This window comes from Monodelphis domestica, chromosome 3, assembly GCF_027887165.1.
Source record: "Monodelphis domestica isolate mMonDom1 chromosome 3, mMonDom1.pri, whole genome shotgun sequence".
In the NCBI taxonomy this organism is placed as follows: domain Eukaryota; kingdom Metazoa; phylum Chordata; class Mammalia; order Didelphimorphia; family Didelphidae; genus Monodelphis; species Monodelphis domestica.
In genome coordinates, this window is record NC_077229.1 from 222,804,741 (window position 1) to 222,826,934 (window position 22,194).

A 22,194-nucleotide genomic window follows, 5' to 3' on the forward strand; every position below is an offset into this window, starting at 1 on the left:
CTTTGCCACTACAAAAAATGTTGCTATAAATATTTTTGTGCATTTAGGTGCTCTTCCTTTTTCCTTTGATCTTTCTGGGGTACAGACCTAATAGTGGTATTGCTGGGTCAAAAGCCCTCTGGGCCTAGTTCCAAATTGTTTTCCAGAATGGTTGGATCAGTTCACAACTCCATCAACAGCTTATTTGCATAGCTATTTACCCTTATCCCCTCTACTATTCATCACTTCTGAAAGATGTGAGGTGGTACTTCAGAATTGTTTTAATTTGCTTTTCTTTAATCAATAGTTCATATAACTATAGATAGCTTTGGTTACATCTTTTGAAAACTTAATATCCTTTGGTCATTAATCATTTGGTGAATAGTTCTTATTGAGATAAATTTGACTCAGTTCCCCATACATTTAAGAAATAAGACCTTTATCAAAGAAACTGACTGCAAAACTTTTTTATATCACTTCATTGTTTATGGTTATTTTTAGCAAAATGTTATTTTCCTGATTAGTTCATTGGATTAATGTTTGCTTTGTCTGATATCATAATTGCTACTCCTGCCTTTTTCACTTCAGCTAAAGTGTGCATATTAGATTTTGCTCCAGACCTTTATTTTAATTCTGTATTTGTCTGTTTCAAGTGTGTCTCTTATAAACAAGTTATCGTTGAATATAACTTCTAATCCATTCTGCTCTTTGCTTCTGTTTTATGAATGAGCTTAACCCCTTCACATGCACAGTTATGATTATTGTATATTCTCCTTCATCCTATTTTCTTTTGTTTATCCTTCTCTCTCCTTTTATCCTGTCCTTCCTCAAAAATTTATTTTGCTTCTGACTGTTTCCCTTAATCTGCTCAATTATATATTTTAAATCATTCAAAATATATTTCTAAATAAACTATGTCACTAAAAAGTAAGAAAAACAAGTGAGAAAATCAAGTTTATTAGAGTAACCAAATCATCATTCCAACAATGCTGTTATTGTGCAATGATATCCTGATTTTTCACACTTCACTTATCACCCCTGCCCACCATTCTCTTATACCCGTGTCCTCTTATTTCCCTATTGAATAAGACAGATTTCTATACTCAGTGAATGTATATATATATTTTCCTCTCTTTGAACCAATTCCAGTGCGAATGAGATTCAAACATTGTTTGCCATTCCAACATTTTTCCCTTTCACTGTAAAATATTTTCTTTGCCTGACCCTTTTGTGTGAGAAAATTTTCCCCATTGTCACACTACCTCTCCCTTCCCCTTTCTCCCAAAGTATCCTTCTTTCTCATCTCTGTTTTTTGGAGATCATTCCAATGCATAATTAACTAACAACCATGCCCTTTGTCTATGTAAATTCCCAATTATGCTAATAATTATAGAGTTCTTAGAAATCACGTGTAACATTTTCCCATAAAGGAATATATACAGTTTAATTTTATTAAATACCTTATTATTTATCTTTCATATTTAGCTTTATATGCTTCTCTTGAGTCGTGTTTGAATGTCAAAATTTCTATTTGACTCTGGTCTTTTCAGCAGAATGCTTGAAAGTCTTCTACTTTATTAAATACCAAAGTTTTTTTTTTCTACTGAAGGATTAAACTTAGTTTTTCTGGGTAGATTATTTTTGGTTGTAAATCTATCTCTTCTGCCTTATAAATATTATCTTCCAAACTTGTACTCCTTTAATATAGAAACTGCTAATTTTTGTGTGATCCTGACTATAGTTCCATAATAGTTGAACCCTTCTGGTTGTTTGCAATATTTTCTTCTTGACCTTGGAGCTCTGGAATTTGATTATAATGTTACTGGGAATTTGCAATTTAGAGTCTTTTTCAGAATGTGATTGGTGAATTCTTTCAATTTCTATTTTACCCTGTGAAGATATCAATAATTCTTAAATCATCTTTCCTTCATCAATTTTCCTACCCAGTCATTTTTCCAATGAGATAGTTTATCTTTTCATTCTTTTGATTTTTTTTGTTGTTTCTTGATGTCTCATGCAGTAATTAGCTTCCACTTGCCCAATTCTAAATTTTGAGCAATTTTTTTTTCAATTAGCTTTTGTACCTCTTTTTCTATTTGACCAATTCTGCTTTTTAGGAATTTGTTTTCTTCAGTGAATTCTTATACTGAGGACATGAAAATTATTCTGTATCATTTAATAATTGACTCTATTCTACAATTTACCCAATTCTGTATTCATGGCTCATTTTGTATAATTGCTCAGTCTACATTTCTCTGTCTTTAAGTCAGCTTTTCCCCTGAGTTAGTTACAAGTTAATTTGTTATTATCCAATAAGGAGCATTGTTATATACTCTTCTCCTTTTAACCTAAAAATTTCCCATGTCCTCACTTTGTATCAAATAATAAGAAGCCATGGGTTAGCTGGAAATATACAAAATTTAAATTAAATCAGAGAGTAAAATTTTTGACTTAGTGTTGGGAATTTTGCTACTTGTCGTGGCTATACTTTTTTGACTTTTTAAACTTTATAACTTTTTTTATAACTTTTCATCTGATATAAACTCTATGACAAAGGGACAATATGAATATCAGGTTTGTTATATTTACCTTAGGTTAAATTTAAGCCAATTATTGTAAAGTGGTTGTGCTAAATCTTAGAGAAGAAGTAGATTGGAAGGAGATGATAAAAACAAAGATGAACTTCTCCTACATCCCAGAGAGGCCATAAAGGAGGATTCAGCTCTGCCCCTTTCCTAGAAGGAAATAGAAAGAAAGAGCAGATACTGGCCAGGATGCATTGCCTTCCCTGGGGACACTCATTGATGTTACATCAGTTAAATAGATTGAAGGGAGTGAATTAGGAGACGAACTCTAAGTGCTCTTCCAATTCTAAATTGTATTTACAAAAGCCACAGACAATTAGTCAGTTGTTTGAGGTACTGAGATGAAACACTAGCAAGAAGAAAAACTGTAAACTGGGTTTATTGCTAGGCTTTTGTATGTCAATTCTTGCTTTTTTTTTTTTTTACTCCTGACTTGGGCTGTTAGAGATGAAAACGATGTCATTTGAATGAAAGGAAGTGAAGTTTGCCAACACCTCATTCTTAATCTGAGTAGTTTTATATTTTCTTTGGGCATAAAGTGTTTGGGCTGACCATGGAAGACCAGGAAGAAATTGTATAGAGAAGGAATTTTGAAATTTCAGAGGAAGAAACCTTTTCTTTGCATCATCTGTTCCTTTTCCCTGCCCTCACCTTCATTCTTTGTAAGCCTTTGTAAGAATGCCTCATACAAACCGCAATAAAACATAATCCAATGGAAAAATAATCTTATGTAGTAAAAAAGGATGAAAGGGTTGTTTTTAGAGAGACCTCGGAAGACTTGCAAAAATCAAAGTGGAATGAAGTGAACAGAGAGAACCAAGAGAACAATTCATACATTAATAACAATATTGTAAAGATAAATGATTTTGAAAGACTTTAGGATCTCAATCAACACAATGGCCAACAACAATTCCAGAAGACTCAAGATGAAACATGTTACCTACAGAGATATGATAGACCTAGTGCAGCCTGAGTCATATATATTTTTGAACATGGACAATATAGAAATTTGTTGTGTTTGTAACAGGGGTTTTGCTTTTCTTTATTTCTCGGTGTGGGTTGGAGCAGGGTGGGGAAGTGGGAAGGAGAGAAGAAAACTTTTCATTGACCAAAAAAGTTTAATTAAAAAAAAACAGAATGCAAAGAAATATTTTTTTAAAATGCAAATCAAAACAGCTTTGATTGACCAAAGGCAAAGAGAGAATGATGAAGGATAAGAAAGGAACTGGTAGTCCTAAACAGTAGCTGATAATCTATGATCATCTAGATGGCACAATGGATAGAATGTCAGGCTTGGAGTCAGGAAGTCTTAAATTTAAATCTGGCCTCAGATACATAATAGCTGTGAGTCCCTGGTGAAGTAGTTTAAACCCTGTTTATGGCAGTTTCCTTATCTATAAAATCAGCAGGAGAAGGAAATGGCAAACCACTCCAATATCTTTGTCAAGAAAGCCTTAAATGGGTCAACTGAAATCAGACAAGACTGAAGTGACTGAATGATAATACAAACAAAATTCAGGAAAGAGATGTGTCTGTCAGATGAATAAGGTCTAAGCTAGGATGGTGGTTGAATAGAGAGAAGGGAGTAGATACACAAGATTTGTTGTAGAGGTTGCATTAACAAAGCTTGGCAGATAAACGAATGAGAATGAAGAGTGAGTGATAATAAGAATGAGTGATTAATGAAGAGTTGAGAACAATTCTAAGGTTATAAACCTGGATGATGGGAAGGATTGAATTGCTACAAGTAGAACTGAGGAAGTTGGGAAGAGGAATGGATTTGGAAGAAAAGATAACTTCTATTTTGAACATGTTGAGGGAAGCCTTGAGAAGCCAGGGTCCCTATAGCTTGATCCTGAATAAAGTTTAGAACATAGAACTTGGACTGTGCTCTGTGGGAACCAAAACTCTATCAGGAATCTAATCCCTTTCCCTCCCCAGAGACTGAAAGGGTATTGAGGGGGAGATTAAGCCCCATGTGTTAAGGAAGTATGTTTGTATATTTGTTAATATACCTTTGAAGTAAATACTCCTTTGTCAAGGCTAATCAGTTAGTGGTTAAATGGAAATGAGGTATTCTACTACACATAAGGAGTGCCATTGGTGGTGATGGGAGCCATTAGCAAAGAGAGTCTAGATAGAAGTTGTTTAGTCCAAACCACTTAGTTTTCAGAGGAGACCCAGAGAGATTAAGTAACCTGCTCGATGTCACATAGGTAGTAATTGGTAGCACTGGGAAATTGTATCATTTGATTCCAAATCTAGCACTGTCCACTGTATCATACTGTTTCTATTCTTTCCATGACTTCAAACTACTCTATTAGAATGTGAGTTTCTTGAAGGCAGTGATTGTGCTTTTTTTAATTTATCTGTCTCTTGAAATACTCAGCACTAAATCTTACACATTGTAGGGTAAAATTGTTCATCCTTTGATTTTGAGGAGAATCACTGATATCATAGAGTGATACCTTGACTTGAACATGAATTGGATTTCAGCAAGGCAGAGTTGTATAAAATCATCAGCCTCATTTTCTCTTTTAGAGTCACTGAAGTCCAGTGGCAAGACAAAAGTCAGGATGACTGGCGATGGACCAGGATCCTATGGATGATCTTGTCATCTTCAATGTCTGACCAAGCTCTAAGTGCTACACAGGACCTGCTTTAGCCATCCTCATGACTGCCCCAAGAAATTGTTCTCACCCACCCAGTCCATTGGAAAAAGTCTTCGAACGCTGGGGATAGGCATCCCATCTAAGTCACTTCTGGGTTTGAGGCTGGTTAGTTATCCTCAGTTTTGTTTAGTTTGTCTACTGAGATGGTTTGCTGGGGTTAGTTTACTGTGCATACTACAGCTTTTTGGAGCCACAGGTGAGAGTTGGGTGAAAGGTGAATGAACAGCCCTGAAAAGAGTTGGGGTGTATGCAATGTTCAGGAAGGACTACCCCCTTTGGTATGAGGGTTTGCTGTAAGGTTAAATAAATATTTGATGAAAGAATGAATCCTAGCTTGGAATTTCCAATGTTCATTCTAAAAAAGATTTCTAATCCTATAATATGAACTATCAAAAAACCCAACAGTAACCCAGATTCAGGGTTGAAAATAGAAACTAAAACACCTTAGTGTAGGTACTCAACTGAGTAGGTACTCAATAACAATAAAAATAAATACATTAGGATTTATAAATATTGAATATACTTACCCAGTTCATCTTGACAGAAACTGCCTGGAGGGTTGATATACTTCATGGTGCTCACATCCAGCTTCCAGTTGTGTTTTGTGCAACGGACAGACCTGGATGGAAAGTTTTATGCATGTAATGGATAGTAGAAACAGTTTTGTTGGATGTCTTAAGACAATGTTGAGTTTTTTTTAGCAGATTACTGGGGACCCACAAATCCATGATTTTTTCTAATGAAATTAAGCTAGATTACTATGCAAATAAAATAATTGGAAAGTTAGACTTTCAATAATCTTTCTCCCCATTCCCATCTCACTGACAAATTTTGGGGAGCAGAAAAATTTATTGGTAGTAGGTGAAGATAAAAATGAGAGTGATCACTGTATCTTAGTATGGCATATATTTTAGGGAAAAAAGAGGATGGTCTGAACATAGGATAATTTCTGGTGCTATAGTTCAAGCAGATGCTAATCTGGGAAAGAGAGTTAACTGTGAATAGAACAAATGTTTTTAGAAATAGAAAGTTTGTCTAGATCTGTGATGACAAAGAGGAGTCTGCATGATCCACTAACCTGCCTAAACTGCTAGGTATAGGCTACATACTGGGTTTGTATGCCACTGAGTAGAGGGCTACATTTTCATAATCTCATCTTGAGTTTCAGATCACTAAATAAGGAAACTTCAAAGTAACAAAAACAGGATGTTGATCTAGTGACATTTTCATAACAGAAAGTATTCTCCCCAAGTGGTGTGCTGTTAGTACTTCAAAAACCAAAAAGTTAGACCATTTTTTCCCATCTTCCATTTTTTCCTTCCCTTCCCAGACTCTAAATACAGTATTAAAAAAGGAAGAAGAATCATTTGTGAAGCATATATGGTGCCTGGTATGTATGGTAGGCACCAAGGATCTAAGTATAAAGAATGAAACAATTCTTACCTTTAACAAGATTATAGTCTCATTAGAGGTGAGGTAAAGATTTGCTGTGGAAGAGGGGCATGCTGAGGATGGAAATGTTTACAACTAAAAACATTTTGAGGGCTAATTTCCAAGATAGAAAACATGAGAGAGTAAAAAATAAAAAGAAGGAAAAATGACTAGCTTGAGTATACAATGGAAGTCACAATCTCTGCCAATTAAGCAAGATCAGGAAAGGCTTCTCATAGAATATGCAATTTTAGCTGGAACTTGAAGGAAATGAGAAGAAGAGGAAGAACCTTTTAGGCATGGAGAATTCCTGTGAAAATGCCTGGAGAAGTAAGATGGTACACCTTGTATGAAGAACAAGAGGCAAGGAAGCTAGTGTCCTTTTTTTCTAAAAGTGCCAGACCCTATCACAGTCCTTAGATCACAGAGTACATAGGATGGAAGGAGCCTCAAAAGATAGGTGGGAGTCAGATTGTAAAGGGCTTTGAAAATCAGAATTTCATATTTGATCCTGGAGGTGATAGGGAGAGCCGGTGGAGTTTGTGGAGTAGAGGTGGTGATCTGTAGGAATCAGTTTGACAGCTGAGTGGAGCTAGCCTGGTGTGGAGAAAGACCTGAGAGGAAGATCCACAAGCAGACTATTGCACTGGCCAGGAATGAGGTGATAAGAGCCTGTTCCAGGGTGGTGACCGTGTCAGAGGAATTAAAAAACGGTATAGGAGAGATATTGTAAAGGTAAAATCAATAGTCCTTGGTAATAGACTGGATGGGGATGGTGGAGTGAGAGGAGTTGAGGAATTAAAAAGTTTGTGAGTCTGGGTGACTGGAAGGATGATGGTGCCCCTTACAGGAGTGAAGAAGTTCAGAAAGGAGGCAGGTTTGAGAGGGGAAATAATGAATTCATTTTTGGACATTTTGGACATAAGATGGCTAACAAGACATCAAGTAAAAAGACACTCTAGTATAAGGCAGAAAATACTGTCTATGAACTTAAAGGATATAAATTTAAATCTTACTTTGGATAGTTACTAACTGTGAATTTGAGTCATTTATCCTCCTTTGGATCCAGTTTTCCCACTGGTAAAATTAAATAGAACTAGATGGTCTTTGAGGTCTCTCCTTGCTCATGTCTAAATTTATGCTTGTTTATTTTATAACCTATATTTTCCTAGAGATTTGAGATATTGTGCCTCATTCTCCTAAGGCAGAAGGGCAAAGGTGGAGTGAGAATGGTAGTTTTTGCACCTTGATAATTTTTTAAGCTGTGAGAAATGAGGTGTGGACCTAAGATGAACTTCTAAGAGCTCTTTAGCAAAGTAGAAAGATACTAAGATAGAAAATGATAATCTTGTAGTTTCATCTGAGGTATAATTAGGCCTAAGTAATTAAGAAGGACCATTAACATGGATTGTCCCATCCTGAGATATGTGCCTTCTATCAGCAAGTTTAAAAGGTATGTATGGGCCTGGGGATGGGAAATTGTGGAGACCAGGGAGGGACTACCATCTGCTTCTTTCTAGAAAGGAAAAAAGATGAAGCCTATCAAATCCAGGATCAAGAATAAAAAGAGAAGAAGATTTGGGCAACTCTTCATGACTCCATTTGGAGTTTTCTTAGCTAAGATCTTGGAGTGGTTTGCTAATTCCTTCTCCAGTTCATTTGACAGATGAGGAAATGGACCAAAAAGCACTAAGTGATTTGCCCAAGTTCACATAGTTAGTAAGTGTCTGAAGTCAAATTTGAACTCAGGTCTCATCCTGATGACTCCTCTGACAATCTATCCACTGAGCCATCTATCTGTCTCCAGGGCTAATTCTAAAGAGAGGTTAAAGAAGATGATGGGTCAATAGGAAAACTCAAGAGAGGTCAGGATCTACCTCCATGAGATTTTAATTGAAAACTAGAATTGATATATTCCATTTTGGGGTTAATTTCCCTTATGTTTTCTTGTAGTGTAGTTTATTTTTTTAATAGTTTTATAGAGTTTTATTTTTATTATTTTGGTCCAGATTCATTCTTTAAATAGGATAGAAAACTCCTAGACAGAAAAATCCTCTATCAAAAGAGATCTATCATTCTGCAACTTTGTCTTTAAAAGTTGCCTGATGTCATTGAGAATTTAAGGAACATGTCTATGATTCCACAACCAGCATGCATCAAAGGCAGAACTTGACCCCAGTTCTTCTTGACTCCAAAACCAGCTGTCTTTCCAGTCTTGCATTATTAGTAATAAAAGCCAAAAGAAAACCCAAAGCTGTGAATTCTGCTCATCTAAGAACTAAGTAAAAGGAGAAATTGGAAGAAAGCTTCCCCTTCTTAAGAACTGAACCAGAAAACATAGATCACAATAAAGATGGCGTCAGCTGTCTTTGTAAGTATACTATAAGCAAATAAAGAATGGAGAGCTATTCTTGGACCATGAAACATAGCTGAAAGTTTAACACCTGCAAAAGCTGGCCTCAACAACTTCTCACTTGTCTCTACCCCTTGAGGAGGCAATTTTCACAAGTATGAGTACAGGACCTTTCTGTGGCACTCCCATGGTCCCAGAACATGCCAAAATGAGTAATATAAGAAGAAAGAGAAGGAAATGCAATGTGTCCTGTAGGCCTTTTAGAAAACATGGAGTCATTCTTTGGGCTAAAAGTAGATATTGGCTGTGTGTATACAAATCCACAAAAAGGGTAATATTGTAGATATCAAGGGCATGGGTACAGTTTAGCCAGGAATTGAAATAAAATAGTAAACTGAAAGAAATAAAGATGTAAGCTGACTGGAAACTATTACTTGTTGAACTAGAGAAGATAGACTGAGGGGAACCTGTTTCTTCAACGATGGCTGTTGGTCTCTGGCTGGCTGTGACTAGAGAGGCTGCTAATGGGACCTGAGGCTGCTTATTGGTAATGGAGGCAGAACAGAGAAATGCTGAGGTACAGGGATGCCACTACACAGGGATGCTGGTACACATGGGACACTGCTTATAAGGGACTGCCCTGGGGTTTATTCTGGGGTTTTCCTACTGATCCCTATTGATTGTTGATGGATCAATCTATTTCCTAGCCTCCTTCCTCCCTCACTCCCTCCCTTGCCTCCCTCACCTCCCCAATCTTCCTTGAAGCCTTTGGATCCTTCCCTCTCCCTCCTGAGTTGAACTATAATGATATTCTAGTTGCTTTCTCAGTCAAGGGGTTTATTGGGATAACAGGATGGGAAACTGAGGTAAGAGGGATGAGGAATTTCCCTAATCTAAATGATATAAAACTGAGGGTTTGGGGAGTCACAAGTGTGACTCAGACAGTTAGAAAGATGGAGGACAATAGCAGTTCAAAATCTTCTTTCTTCTTCACAAATCAACCAGATCTCTCAGCTTAACCCCAGAAAGAAACAAAGTTCAAAGTCTCTCCTTATCCCCTGGCCAGCTCAACTCTCTTATAGACCATCAACTCAAAAGCTTCTCCCCTGATCAGCTTCCACTGCTCAGAGCCAGGGAGACAGAGACCAAGTCCCAAAAGCCAAGTTTCTCTTCTCAGTGTCAACTTCAACTGCTCAGAGTCAGAGAAAACAAAAAAATCAAATCAGCCTCACAAAAGTCTTTCAGCCAGCTTCAAACCTCCAGGGAGAGAGTGTGTGTCTCCCAGTCAGAGACCAAGTCCAAAAGCCCCTCCCCCCTGTCAGCTCAAACTGCCAACAACTGGGGACATTCCATTGGAACCCAGGCTCTTGCCTCTTGGTCCACAAGTCCTGCAAAACCTCTCTCTCTCTCATGTCTCTATCACAGAATGCTCCTATAAAATCCACAGGACAACTATAAATAACCTTAATATTACTCAACTTTGGGGGCAGCTGGGTAGCTCAGTGGATTAAGAGTCAGCCCTAGAGACGGGAGGTTCTAGGTTCAAATCTGACCTCAGACACTTCCTAGCTGTGTGACCCTGGGCAAGTCACTTGACCCCCATTGCCTAGCCCTTACCACTCTTCTGCCTTGGAGCCAATACACAGTATTGACTCCAAGACGGAAGGTAAGGGTTTTAAAAATATATATATATTATTCAACTTTTGTGAGCATTATTCTAAACAAACAAAAAAAAGTTAAGAATAAGAATCCAGCCAAGAGGATGAATTTGAATATTGTATATATTAAGCATTCTAAAAACAGTAATAGCTTTCTGCAGCATGTGAAGGAAAATTATTAGAAGAAAAAGGAAGCTAAGAGAAAAAGACAGCTGGATTCAGCTGATACATCCTCTGTGAATAAATATAATAAATAACTATAACACAAATAATCTAGATTTTTGGATAAGGGTGGGGGGGAAGACATAGCAGAAAAGGGAGGGACAAACATTGGTAGGGAGGATAATGCAAAGAGCCAGATGCCATTTTGGCATGCTGTCATTACTTCATCTTGAGATGAAATCAAAGATAAATGAGTTTGTACAATGTGAGGAGAGAGGCAGGAAGTGATAAGTATTTATTAGTTGCAGGTATATACCAGGTATGGTACTAAGTGCTTTACAAATATCTTCATTTGTGACTCACAACTGCCACAGAGTTAGGTGATATTCTGATTTCCACTTCACAGTTAAGGGTATTGAGGCCACCAGAGGTTAAGTGGCTTTCCCAGGATCACACAGCTAGGCTGATTTAGAATTCAAAATTAGAATTAGAATTCAAATCTTCCTGACTCTAGGCATAGCATTCTATCAGCTGTACCACCTAGCTAGACTTGGACTTTGGATGTGGGATTGGGGCCTGGTTTTACCAGTTACCATGAATTTGTGAAAATGTATTTTAAACTTAGGCTCAAAAGTTCATTAAAATTTGATTTGAGGAAATTCTTTTAGGCAATCTATAAGCTCTATTCAATGCCCCCTAAATATTTCAAGGAGAGAACTATATGATTCGGTGGAAAGACAACTGACCATGAGTCAAAGGAACTTGGTTCAAATTTTACCTCTGATAGAAACTAGGAGACCTTGGTAGAATCCCTTAAATTCTCTAGGTCTTAGTTGTTTAAAATTAGGGCTTTGGTCTACTTGGCCTCTAAAGATGTCTTTAGCTCCACGTCTCTGATCTCCAAATAATAGGCCTGCATTCCATAATGGGAGAAAAAAAAAGAGTCACCTCTTTACATTGTTATTTAACATTAGCCATATTGGATCCTGAGGCTCAAAATTGAGTCACTGTTTGAGTAGTCAAAACAATGGCTTATATTTACACAGCACTAATATGATTCAAAACCTGAAATAGCAGATTAAAATTTCCCAACAACCCTGCCTAGAAGGTCAGACTAGGATTATTACTCTGGTTCTATATAAAATAAAAGAAGCTACGAGAACAGGCAACTTTTACCAATGTGACACCTACAGCTCATAATAATAATAATAATTTAACATTTAAACAGCATTTACTATGTGCCAGGTACTGTGCTAAGCACTTTACAATTATTATCTCATTTGATCCTCATAATAACCTTGCAGATAGGTGTTGTTATCATACCCATTAACAGATAAGAAAGCTGAGGTATGTGGAGGTTGTGACTTGCTTGGGGTCACATAGCTAGTGTCCTTGAACTCAGTTCTTCATGATCCTAGGTATGGCACTCTATCTACTGAGTCACCTAGCTACACCCAGTAAATCTCAGAATCTTTCCCAAGCTTTGCTTTTTTTTTTTTTAAACCAAAGCACCTTTCTCATAACAGCTCTTGCTAACTAGCCCCTGTTAGGACTCATGATTTCTATCATTTGGGCAGCAGACATCTGATACATACCCTGAGATTTGGGTAGAACCTCACTCAGTATAGTTAATAAAATGTCAGCCAATGAGTGATCAGGGTTAGAAATTCCACCAGACTTTTGAAGAATCAAGGGATTGATGATAAGTGGGCAGTAGAACAGAGAATTTGAACTAGAACTCTGAGCTGCAGAGGCAGGAGTCTGCCCTGATTCCTGAGTGTGGATCACCAGCAGGGAGACACACTGGCCATGATCTAGGTGGTGAGTGGGTATTACCTATACCCTAAGAAGATGGGGATCACTTTCAGGACTATGACTATGTGTGTGTGTGCCTGTAGCCTCTGTCTCCCACCATGAGATCTGGTAAAAAGGAAACAAATGCTTTGAAACCAGGGGATAGTTTTTTTCCCTCCACTTAAAAAAGGTTCTGAACTTCAAAAATATAATTTATAGCTAACACTTCCAAATGCATAACAGAACAGGAGGTTGTACAGGAAACTGCAAATTTATTTATAGACATAGTTTTTTGAGCAAAAGAGAAAGTCCCTTCCTAGCCTTACCTCCCCAACCTTAACTTGAAATGGGGTGGGAGAGGAAAAGAGAGGAGACAGAGACACAGAGAGATCAAGATGGACAGAGAGATAGAAACAGAGATAGAAAATAGAATTAAATAGAGACAGAGACAGAAAAATAGAGAACAGAGAGAGCAAAACAGAGACAGAGACAGAGTTGGAGACAGACAGACAGAGAACAAACAGCAAAACAGAAACAGTCAATATATAAAATGGTTCTTCAGAGAGGAAAAAATTTTGCTTAAATTTGCCCTCTTCAAATATTTCTTCCTCACTCACATTTTTCTGAAGTCAGATTTTTATTGCATAATAACACTTTAGCTACAAAGCAAAGTACCCAATTTACCTTCCATCTAAATCTTCGATATCTTTTATAAACAACCCTCCTTGGTGTTTACACACGTTCTTGCAAGCTCGAAGGCAGTTTTGATCTTTGTATAAGATGTAGTTTTTGCCACTGCTCTTATTCCGACGAAAATTGATTCCTTGTTTAAGTCCAACAACCTCCAGAGGTGTTAGGGACAATAGGATCTCTGCAGACTGTTCTTTGCTATGAGAGAAATGAATTATAAATGGTAAAGTAGGGAGAGAGATGAATAGTGTCAAGATTTTAGGTATCAAATGTTAAATGCAAGTCTTAACCGTTTAGAACTCAAATTTCAGACCCCTGTCTTAATTGCCACCTTCGCTATTAACACCACCACCACCACCATCTAAAATTATCCCTTCTAAAAATTTGTGGATGAAAATTTCCCCTCTCTGGAGCATGTTAGATGAACACACACTCACGTACACACATGTACACACACACACACACACACACACACACACACACACCCCATACGATTCAAAAAACATATTATTCTAAAAGGCAATCAATATGTCATTTAACAAAAGGGAAAGTTCCCTTTTCAAAGACTTTTACCCAAGTAGTCAAAGCCAGAATTTACTCAACTGAATGTCCCTCACCATTAGTCTGTCTGTTGTGCCCCTCATTCATGCTTACCTGTCCATCACCTCCAGGCTGATTCTTCTCCCTTTTCTTTCAAGTGAACAACCGTTCTCTGTTGTCTCTGATGACTATATGCTTCAGTCCCTTTAAAGTTCTCTGTGTGTGTGTGTGTGTGTGTCTGAAATAGAAAGCATATTCTGTACAATCATTCCCTCAGCTACTGGGACACTCCTACTGCTTTTAAGAGGCTATAATTCACTTGGAGTTCCTTTCTCTCTCTTTCCTAAAGCAATTACAGAGTAAATAATCTAGGACTTCACTTTCTGTGGGCGCCCCTCTCTAGGAAACCAATCTATGCTAGTATGGAGTCGCTATTTTCTTTGGCCTCAGTTCTCAGGAAATAATTTTGAACCTAGCATAAGTCTCTACTTAATAGAACTGCCAAATATTTGCCATAATCATGAGTATATATTGGTTATCTGATTTTCGACTCAAAAAGGTCAAAATCACCTTCAAAAGAGAATTTGCTGTCATTTTCTTTGTCACCTTTAGAAATTCTGCTGTTTCCTTATCAAAGGCTTTTCAAAAAGGATAATAAATTCAAGGTACCTTTGGTTCTGTTGTGGAAAACAGACAGCTAAATGGCTTAGTGCATACAGCAATGGGCCTAGAGGCAGGAAGACTGTCCCTAAACACTTACTAACTGTATGACCCCGGGCCAGTCACTTAAGTTTTGTTTGACTTAATCTACTAGAGGTGGAGATGGAAGAGAATCATTCCAGTATCTTTGCCAAGAAAACCCCATGGGAAGTATGGTCTATGAGGTCACAAAGAGTTGGGCACAACTCAACAACAGTAGAAACCCCAAAATAAGTTACTTTCTCTTTTAATAGTTGGTAATACATGTGATATACAAGTATAATTTCTTTTTTTCAAAATACCTTTTAATTGATACTGCTGCCTGCTCAAGAATCCTTTTTACTTGAAATGCCCTTTGTCTACTCTCTGGAAAAAGATACCATGAAACTTAATAATGTACTTCTTAACTTTGCTCTTTTGTGTCTTTTTCTCTAATATTGAGCCACGCATAGTGGAAACACACAGGTGTTTTCCATATCAACTAGCCCAGGAAGTCTCCAGAATACTTTTCTTCAATTGCCTAGCTAAGATAAAATCAGCTACAGAAGCAGCTTTTGATAAATATCTCTGTGTCAGGCACCAAAAGAGGTAAAGTGAAGACTATGCTTCCTGTATTCTCATGGTATGGCTTATCATCTGAAATGAGAACTAACAATTTTTGGTAAAACTTAGATCTCATTCTACACTCAACTCTCAACTTATTATTAGAGAACTGGCTAGTAATCTACCAATCATAAGAATGGTGTTCTTTCTTCATTTTGAAAAATATTTATTTTTAAGATTAATTTTGTTTTCAATTTTGAATTCCAAATTCTTTCCCTCTATCCCCTTCCCTCCCCAATGAGAAAGCAAGTAATACAACAATTATACAGGTGAAATTGTGAAAAACATATTTTCATATCAGTCATATCATTAAAAAGTAAGAAAATAATTCTTCAGTTTACACTCAAGAAGTTAATCATCTCTCTCTTTCTGGAGCTGGAGAGCATTTTTTAAAAATTATGAATCCCTTAGAATTGTCAGATCAATGTATTCAGAGTAGTCATGTCTTACATAGATGATTTTTATTAGACCATTGCTCTCACTGTACACTATGATATCTTGGTTCTTCTCACTTCATTTTGCTTCAGTTCATATGTATCTTGTCATGCCTTCTTCTAAGCCCCCCCACCTCATTGTTTCTTATAATACAATAGTACTCCATCACAATCATATGCCGCAATTGATTCAGTCTTACCTCAACTAATCAGCATCTCCTCAACTTCCAATTCTTTGCCACCACAAAAAGGGCTTCTAAAAATAATTTTGCACAAATAGGTCTTGTTTCTTTGATATCTTTGGGGTACAGACCCAAAAGTGATATTGTTGTATCAAAGGCTATGCAAATTTATGCAAGTTTTATAACCCTCTGGGCTTAGTACCAAATTGTTCTCCAGAATGCTTAGACCAATTCACAACTCCACAAACAGTTTTGGTTTGTTTATTTTCCTTTATCCTCTCTAGCATTTGTCTTTTCTAATAGATAGATGGCACCTTAAAATTCTTTTAATTTGCATTTTTCTAATCAATAGTAATATAGAAGCATTTTTTGTTTTATTGTTTCTTGATGTCTCTGGAATCATTAGCTTCCACGTACCTAATTATAATTTTTAACAAATTGATTTCTTCAGTGAGTTTTTGTATCTCTTTTTCCATTTGGCTAATTCTGCTTTTAAAAGTTTTTTTCTTTGGTGTATTTTTATGCCTTTTTTACCATTAGGTCAATTATATTTTTAAGATGTTATTTTCTTCAATTTTTTTTGTACTAATGATATGGATTGAAATGTCCCACAAACCCTACCAAGAAGCTGTACACAATCAAAATAATATAGAAACAATAACTAGTTGATTAGAATGGAGCTACCTTTCAGATAAGACATATGAGTTGCTTAGATTCACAAATATGAGAAAACTCTTCACATCAATCTTTAGAATAACCTAGGTTCAGGTTGGCAAACCTATCCATGCATGCATGAGGGGACTATTCCTCTCCCTCTCCACAAATGCCCGAGGACATTTCTCTCAACACCTTCCCCTCTGCCCAGCAGTCCAATGGAAGTGTTTCCTCCTTCCCATTTGGGGTAAGGCAGGGGGTTCACATGTGGCAATTTGGGCACTTGATCTCTAAAAGGTTCACTATCACTGACCTAGGTCCTTAGGTGGGGATCTCTGAACAGCAAGTACAAGTGGTTCAGATTCCCAGGCACACAGGACTAGTCTTCCACCTTGTGGATAGACCACTGCCTCCTCCCCCTGATCAAACTTCCCCTCCTCTCTTCTCTGTTCTCTATCCATCATTCCCATAGTATAAAATGGAGATTTGAACCCTAGACTTCAATCCCCAGAAGTCCTTGGTATTTCCCAGAATTCCCTATAATCTCAACTGAGTCTCCACCTGGGTGAGATCACAATTAGTTTTTAACTGGCTCTCTGCCTCCCACTCTCTCTCAGCTTGGTCATTGCAATGATGTAGTAAGTAAGCTTCGAATGGGCTAATCAGCCCTGGGAACGTGGTGTATTTTCTTTATTCCTTGTTTTCTAATAATCTTTAACAAACCTCATAAAATATAATATTACTATTACTAGAGACTATTTTTACAATAGTTGCTACTAGTCAGCCCTTGCCACACACGGAGCAGTGTCCACTATGTAGATCTGACTAAAGATCCCCAAACCCTTTGTTCACTCATAGAGGTGGCAAAGGGGAAAGGGATGGAATGGATTCATATTCACTTCTCTACTTCAGACCTCTTTCAGATCAAGGAGAAACCTAGAAGTTTTTCTGAGAATCCTACCAAGTTCATAGAGGGGTTTAAGTCAGTGGGGCTGAAGTTTGACTTGTCCTGGGCAGATTTACACATTGTTATTTTGTTCTGTTGCACCATAGATGAAAAGCAGAGGATGTAGGAACTAGACCAGAAGGTAGGGGATGATTTAACTGAAACTAATACCGAAAATGGATTTCCCATGGGGTTGCTGCCATTTCAGTGGCTGACCCCTGTTGGGCTTATCAATCAGACTGAGACAGGAAAAAAAAGAGACCATTTCATAAAGTACATGATTGAAGGCATGCAACAAGGAGTGAGGAAGCAGGTTAATTATGAAAAACTTAAGCAAACTACCCAGGGTGGGGAAGAAAATCTAGCCTTGTTTCAGAGTAGGTTTGTACAAACTCATATAGAACTTGAAAGCCCAGAGGAAATGACTATTCTTAATATTTGACAGCTAGCCCCAGATAACCACAGAAAATGGCAGAAGTTATTATATCTTGGGACCTCAGCCCCTAGCCCCCAGCTCAACTGCTTGATGTGGCCTTGAATGTTTTTAAAAAGAGGGTTTTGGCAGAGGCTGAGGAGACTATAATGCCCAAGCCTGTAACAGGAAAAAGGCTCAGATGATTGCAGCTGCCAGCTCTACTAACCAAAAAGGGAACCTCTAGGAGACTGGCTCATGCTTCAGGTGTTGTAAGGAGAACCACTGATCCAGAAACTGCCCACCAAAGTGGAAGCCACCTGGACCCTGTCCCAAGTGTGTTCAGGATGGCCACTAGAAATGGGACTGCATAGAAGGTCAAGTCACAAACCAACTGTCAGCCCTCCAGTTTCCTCTAGATTTGGAGTGTGATGAGGCCCAGGGTTCAGGTAAGCTGCCTCTCTCCCTCTCCATCACCATGACCAAACCTAGGGTTATAATAGATGTGGTAAGTAAATGTATCATCTTTCCTAATTTGTAGTCACTTATGCTGTCTTACCACAGTTCTCAGGTCCCACTACACCCTACAGGCATCACTCAGTTTGGATCAATGGGCACCAGAAAAGGAATTTAGAAGCCCACCCACTCCCCTGCCAATTTAAGGATCTTCTATTCCAACCCAGCTTTTGGTAATCTCCCCCTCTTGTCCAGTCCCCCTGCTAGGGAGAGATATGATAAAAATAGAGCCACATTTTAGCTTTTTTTTGGAGGCTCCTCCTGTGCTGGCACCTTCTCACTCTTAGATGAGCCTTTAAGCATATTCCCTCTCCACCATATTCCCACCTCTATATGGGAATAGATTGATTCCCAAGTCTGGAACATGAGATTCTCTGGAAGAGCAATTCAGGCGGACTCAATGGCTGTCTGCTGGAAAGATCCTAGCAAGTTCCCCCATAGTAAGCAATATCATATCAGCCCAGGGGCAGGGCAGAACTGCAACGTTTGATAGACAAGTTTCCTCAGCATGGGCTTCTGGTATCTACCTACTTTCCTTGCAACAAGCCCATCCTTCCTGTAAAAAAACCAAGTGAGGAATATCAGAATTTCAAGACTGTCAGAGAGACTTTAATCACAATTGCCCCTAATCCCTACAGGATACTAGCCCAGATCCCCGAGGACACCTAGCTTGGTTTTCAACCATAGACCTCAAGGAGGCCTTTTTTTGATGCTCCCTACACAAGGGCTTTCATTCCATTTTTGCTTTAGAGTGGGCATGGACAGCTGACCCCTCCCACAACAATACACTTGAATAGTCCTCTCTCAGGGATTTAGGGACAGCCCCCATCTATTTGGGAACACCCTTAGGAAGGATTTTAAGAGATTTATACCTCCACAATAGTGTGGCCATCCAGTAGATAGATGGATCCTTATCTGCAGCCCTGACTTGAAGTCCTCACATACAGACACTGTCAGGACCCTGAGAGAAAGGGGATATAATCTCAATTAAAAAAAAAAAAAGCCCAGATTTCCCAATAGAAGATTCAATATCTGTGCCAGAAACTAACCCCCATCTTCTAATCCCTAACCTATGAAAGAAAGAAGGCTATTCTGTACATCCATGTCCCAGTGACCTAGATATAATTTAGAACCTTCCTAGGTATGGCAGGCTTCTTACAGAATCCAGAACCCTAACTTCAACATAATTGCCAAGGCAGTGTATGAAGCAATTAAAGGCTCTGATTCCAGGCCTCAACACTGTGAACCCATCAACAGTCTGCCTTCAATACCTTAAAAGCCAAGCTCACATCTACCCTTAGCATTAACTTTACTCAACCATGATAAATCTATGCTTTGGGGGTCAGTAGCTCAGGGGTGATCTGCCTGGTTGCAAGCAGCTGTAGTCACTTCTATGATGGTGGAAGAGGCTGCAAAATTGACTCTTGGGTAGCCCATTGAGGTTCAGACCTCCTATTGGGTCCAGAGTGTCCTTGAAACAAAAGGCCACAAGGAGTTGACCAGTGGCAGACAGACAAAGTGCCAAACCTTGCTCCTAGACACACCTGTCCTAACCCTGAAAGTGTGCCACACTTTCCTTAATCCTTTCCTCCCCTCCGACACCTGGTGGTATTTCCTCAAAATCCCTTTGCTTTACTATTGCTTCTTTTGCTCTTTGACCCTTGCCTCTTTATGGCCTCCAGGCTTTCCCAGTTCCAGTTCCAGATGGTAGCTATGGAAGAGATGGTATTTTTCCAGATAGAAAGTTTGCAAGGAGATGCAATAGAATATGGTGGAGAGGTGATTGACAGGAGAGATTCTATGAATCTTGGAGGAGAAGTGGAAACTGCCAGTTCTGGGAGGGTGAACTTGGAGAGGGAAACAGCTCTGAGGACTCTTATTTGAGCCTTGGGAAGTAAACCCCACTCCTGAACGGGATTTCTCTTATCACACCAGAGATCTACAGTGTCCAGAAAGCTTTTCTGTCACAAGAAGAAGAACAGGACCAACTAGGGAGCAGATTTGAACTCCTAAGCCTATCCTCAGAGGTTTTCCCCTGAGGTAGACAGGATATTCCTGGTTCCTGATTTCTGTTCAAGCTTCATCTGATAATCTATACTTATTCTTTTGTTAATTAGCCTAGGAAAGACAGCATAGAAAGCCTTTAGGTAGAGAGGAGGATCACAATTTAGCCTCGGCTTTAGCAAGGGCTGACAAGACCGGACATCACTACTTGCTACCTTTAGTTTAGGGAATTCTTCAATCCCTTTCCTGCCCCTACCTTGTTCTCTTTATACAAATAAATCTTAATACCTGAAAGCAGTCAGATTCATCAGTCAGAGTCATAAAGGGGATACCATTTTGGGTTTATCTTAGAGAGAGACGGTTTACTTCTATTCGGTTAAGCCAAGTCCCAATCAACCATCATTCACTCTCTGTCTAGCTAGCACTCTGTTTCAGAGACCCCTCAGAAAGGCTAGGTTATGCAAAACTCCCAGCCCACCATCACTCCCATTTTTCTGAGGTGGTTATCTTCCTTTGACCCAGTTTGCTGTGTTATCCCCTTTAGCAGGTTGTGGTAACCCAGCCCAAAGAGTGCAGCCCTTTGCTCTCTGAGTGAAAGAGGATCTGCCCTGCCAGACCAAGTTACTCCAAATCCTTGGTCATCCCTTACATGTTAGGAGGAGTTCCTCTCCCTTTAACACTATTGAGCAACAAGTACACCTCCAACCACTGGACACTATTGTTATTGCCTTCTATTCTCAGGAGCCTTGTGATGATCCCTGGCCCACCAAGTAGGATAGTGTGAAAGAGGCATGAAGAAAGAGAGAACTTCATGCTTGCAAAACAAAGCTGGTGACCTGATCTGCCAATCAAGGTGAAGATTCCAAAACAGAATGTTCCCAGAAAAGGCAGTTAGAGCATGGCCAGAGGAGATGAACTGAAAAACTTTTCTGGAGTTCCTGACCAAGGGAGACTGGCTTTGTCTGTCCTAGGTTGAAGGACCTTTGGGGGGGCTTCTGGAATTAATCTGAGAAGAAATTAACTTTCGTTGGTGGTTTTATGTAATTGGAAGATGAAGATTTAACAGTTATCCTCCATTTCTCTGTCTCTGAATCACAGTTGTGACAGGACTGACATTTTCCATAATCCTCCCAATTCTCCTTATAGATTAGGGACACCCCTATCCCTCTCACCTCAATCTCCATCCTGTTGTTCCCAATAAACCCCTTTACTTGAGAAAAGAAGAGTAAAGAATATTTTTCTGAAATCTCACAGTTCCCCTGAGTTACTTTGAAATTGGCTGACTAAGCCTGGGGGAGGGGAAAGGGCATGGGTGGAAACTGGGAGGTGAAAGGAGGAGAAGAGTAGGAAATATCTTGATCTATTAGCCATCAATAGTGATCAATAGGCAACCCCAGAGTAACCCGTCTAGTAGCATCTCTCTATCTCTCAGAAGTACCTATCTCCATTATAACTAGGTACTCACAAGGTTCCCCTAGCATCTCTCTAGTCACTGCCAGAGTGTACCCATTTATTACAACTAGAAATGGTTTCAGCAGATTCTTTCTTTAATACAATAGTAACCCATGCCCATCTTTGACTCTGTGTCCCTATTCAGCAGGAAGTCTTTCCAGAAGACTGATCTTTGTCCCGATCCGCATTCTGAGCCCTGTGTTATTTAGAGTGGAGAATAATGTGGGCTGAAATATCCTGCAAACTCTGCCAAGTAGCTGTATACAATCAAAAGAACATGGAAACAAAAAAATAATAGTTGATTCGAATGGGGCTACCTTTCATATAAGATATATGAGCTGCTTAGATTCGCAATTATGAGAAAACTCCTCACATCAATTTTTAGACCTAAACTAGGTCTGGGAGTCTGAACAACAAGAACAAGTGGT

At 38.7% G+C, this 22,194-nt stretch overlaps 1 protein-coding gene across 1 annotated transcript in view; it reads right to left on the reverse strand.

Moving 5' to 3' along the window:
* LOC100024047 (cytidine monophosphate-N-acetylneuraminic acid hydroxylase) overlaps nucleotides 1–14,232 on the reverse strand; it is a 71,228-nt gene extending 56,996 nt beyond the window's left edge. Inside the window, exons 1-3 of the mRNA XM_016431746.2 lie at nucleotides 13,979–14,232; nucleotides 13,319–13,522; nucleotides 5,764–5,855 (exon numbers count right to left, since the gene is read on the reverse strand). Of these exons, the coding sequence (XP_016287232.1) occupies nucleotides 5,764–5,855; nucleotides 13,319–13,522; nucleotides 13,979–13,986 (304 nt within the window). The 5' untranslated portion in view covers nucleotides 13,987–14,232. The remainder of the gene's footprint in view (nucleotides 1–5,763; nucleotides 5,856–13,318; nucleotides 13,523–13,978) is intronic.
* Nucleotides 14,233–22,194: the final 7,962 nt, after the last annotated feature.